The 3,367-nt window shown below is 35.8% G+C and overlaps 1 protein-coding gene across 1 annotated transcript in view; it reads right to left on the bottom strand.

The window, feature by feature from the left end:
- LOC107101004 (N-acetylglucosamine-1-phosphodiester alpha-N-acetylglucosaminidase-like) overlaps positions 1-3,367 on the bottom strand; it is a 17,928-nt gene that overhangs the window by 2,278 nt on the left and 12,283 nt on the right. Inside the window, exons 6-7 of the mRNA XM_015400126.1 lie at positions 1,437-1,568; positions 799-880 (exon numbers count right to left, since the gene is read on the bottom strand). Of these exons, the coding sequence (XP_015255612.1) occupies positions 799-880; positions 1,437-1,568 (214 nt within the window). The remainder of the gene's footprint in view (positions 1-798; positions 881-1,436; positions 1,569-3,367) is intronic.

The raw sequence follows: 3,367 nt of genomic DNA on the forward strand, positions 1-3,367 counted from the left end.
AGTTTTATCTTAGAAATTGAGCAAGAAAATGCAATATATAAGCTCTTAAAATCATCCCAAAAAAATGGCAGTGGATCGGTTAGGTTGATATCTTTTAACCCATTTCCACTACCCTTGAAAAACCGTGCAGAGACCGGTCCGAGCTCAGTAACTGAAATAACTTATCGTGTGTAAATGGAAAGTAAACTGAACTGAACGGAGCTAGACACAACTGAACCGAGCTAACTGCAGACCAGTTCCAGAGGTGGGCTCGGCTCGGTTCTCTGATAACAAGAGCGCATGAGCAGAACGCGTCATCTCCATCTGGCTGCACATCCCGATTCACACTCCATTCCAGTAGGTGGCGGTAATGCCCCTCCAGAAACTGAAGAAGAAGAAAAATTTCTTCTTCAACCATAAACAACAATCGAAATCTTCTCCATGCAAAATTTTTAATAATAACACCGAAGTACAGCAATAATAATCAAGCATAACTTTCTGACTGTGACGGGCGCGGCCATTTTGATTTGCTCGATTCCCTCCTTCTTCGTCGTCTTCTTCTTGTGTTTTATGGCAGTTGGCAAACAACTTTAGGTGCATTACCGCCACCAACTGCTTGATTTCCTCCTTTAATACTGGCAGTAATACCGCAGATCGTCACTAGGAGGCGAGGAACCGAGATAGCGTGATGTGTAAACGGTCGTCAGAACCGAGCTCGGCCTGGTTAACTGATCCGAGCTTGGACCGGTCTCGGCATGGATCGGTTTTTCAAGGGTAGTGTAAATGGGGTATAAATAACAGGTAAAAAAAAAAACTTACTCTGTCAGATAAGGCTTTGCTCTGAGAGCTTCTTCTTCTTGTCTCCAGGATGTAAACATCTTTTTGGCCAGGCAGTGTCCGGCTGTAGAGAGACATGGAGAAAATGATCGTATCCCAGAAACATTATGTTCGGTATGTTCAAGCTTTTTTATATTTTACTAGATCTGTTTTTAAACTAACGAAAACTATTATTTTTGCCTTCATCTTTGGTGCCCCAGTGAATTATTCTAGGTTTTGTTTCTGGATTTGCCCAGTTTAATGTCCCTCCCCCCTCTGTAGTCAGAGAATAAGTTATTCTGATGACCTATAAAAGAGCCAGAACATGACTCAGGTAGCAGCTTCTGTTATAATGAGGAGTTTATGTTTCTGACTCCATCTTCCAAAAAGTGAATTATCACTTTAATTTTTCAACACCAAGCATTTTCAAATAAACTATATAAATATTTGACAGCAATAAAAATTTAAACAATTTGAATTAAGATCATATTTTTCTCTTCAAAACAGAGTCTGACTCTCAACTTCTGCTGCGTTTAAAGTACGATTTTTTCTATAAATAAGGACCAATAGGGTCTCGAAGGTGGTTTTATGCTGAATCGGATGTTTGGCATCAGAAATGGGAACAATGATTGTGTTCATACCTCGGTGAAGGGTGTAATTGGCCTCTTGTGGTAAAGTGGTGTTACAGCTTCCTGTCTGCGGGTCACATGGGCACAAGTCATCACAGCGACACTCCTGAGCGCAAGACGAACCAAAGAAACCCAAAGGACACACTGAAAGAAAGGGTTTCACAATTTTTTATTCATCTTTTTAATTCGAACAACAGAAATATGATCAAACTTTACACAGTCTAGTCAATCATCACATTTAGGAGCTTTTATTCTTTCTTAAAGAATGAGAATGAGTTTTAGTTTGTGATGCAACGAATCTGACTGCTCTTTAAGAAACTTGTCTGCATACAAAAGTTTAGTTAAGAAACTAAACACAATTTTCAACTTTACATGAGATTTTATATAAACCTGCTTTTTAAATATTATTTCCTCCCAATTTACAGTCAAGAAAAATCCTCTTTCTCTATGATTAAATAAAGATTGTAATATAAATCCCTTTATTGTCCCACAAATGTGGAAATTCACTCTGTGCATTTAACCCATCCCCTTGGGGAGCAGTGGGCTGCCATTGTTTGTTTTTATGTAAAGAAAAAACAGTTTTTCCTTACATAATTTAAGTTTTATAAATTATTTTAAATAGGTCAAAAAAAATGTTAAAGTTTTTTTTAAAATAAGTTTTTCCTATTTTAATGACAAACCTGAACAACAAAATAAAATGTGACAAAACCTGATTATGTTTTCATGTTAATAATATTTTAAGTCAAGGCCTATAAGCCTCCCCAGACAGAAATGATGTCAAATGTTTGTGCAGCAAACATTTTTGGTTTTGCACCTTTTTTCTTAAAGCTGTTAATGAAAGTTTAAACGTCTCAACCTTTAGACCTGTAATACAAAAGCAGCACAAGCAAAAATGTTTCTGCAAAAACTTTGCTAGACTGAATTAATCACTTCTGCAAGTCTTTATTAATATGTTGAAAACATAGTTTGAATCCATTTTTGTTTGATTTGAAGAAGGGAGGGGGGCACCTAAACAGTTGTATTTTAGACATTATAGTCAGGCAGTTTTATGGACTACTCAGGGGTCCTGTTGATGCTCTGAACATTTACTGGATCATTACATTTGGATGGATTTCAAATGTTGTGTACCTTATAACATCATTTCGTGAGCACAATGAATGGCAATAAATGAGGAGCACTGTCAATTTTAGAGAAAATTCAAGAATTTCAAGTGTAAAATACGGTACTTAACATTTAATGGTCATAATTTCAGAGAAATTGTGTCACTAAAGCTACGTTCACACTGCAGGCCTTGATGCTCAATTCTGATTTTTTTGTGAAATCCGTTTTTTTTTTTGCGTTGCCGTTCATATTTCCAAATATATGCGACTTGTATGCAGAGGTGGAAAGAGTTCTAAAAAATTGTAATTGAGTAAAAGTATCTTTACTTTGCCTAAATTTTACTCAGAGTAAAAGTAAAATTACCCATCTCAAAATTTACTCAAGTAAAGTACAAAATTACTTCATATAAAATGTAATTTGAGTAAAAGTTTAATGCAAAAAAAGGATGAGTCATGAATTGAATTGAGCACAAGGTGTTTTAATCGATTTCAAGGCGTATTTCAGTGGAAATCCACACTTTCAAAAGATCAGCTGGGCTAAAGAACATACTTCCTCACAGCACAAGGACAGTCACAACCTGTACCATAAAGTGCAAACTATTTTCAACCCTACTGTCCAACAGACTACACTGTGATAGGAATAAAGAAATTTAAACTACATTTTAAAGTTTTCAAAATGCACACAAAATTAAATACCCAAAAGATACCGGAAATCAAACTAAAACGCAACAGGATGCCACTGTTATTAACAAGCTCCTCATTTAGTGATTTTAACTGACACCTGTTTTACTTTAATAGTGATTTTTAACTGACACTTGTTTTACTTTAATAGTGATTTTTAAT

Source organism: Cyprinodon variegatus, unplaced genomic scaffold, assembly GCF_000732505.1.
Source record: "Cyprinodon variegatus isolate N-32 unplaced genomic scaffold, C_variegatus-1.0 Scaffold0, whole genome shotgun sequence".
Classification (NCBI taxonomy): domain Eukaryota; kingdom Metazoa; phylum Chordata; class Actinopteri; order Cyprinodontiformes; family Cyprinodontidae; genus Cyprinodon; species Cyprinodon variegatus.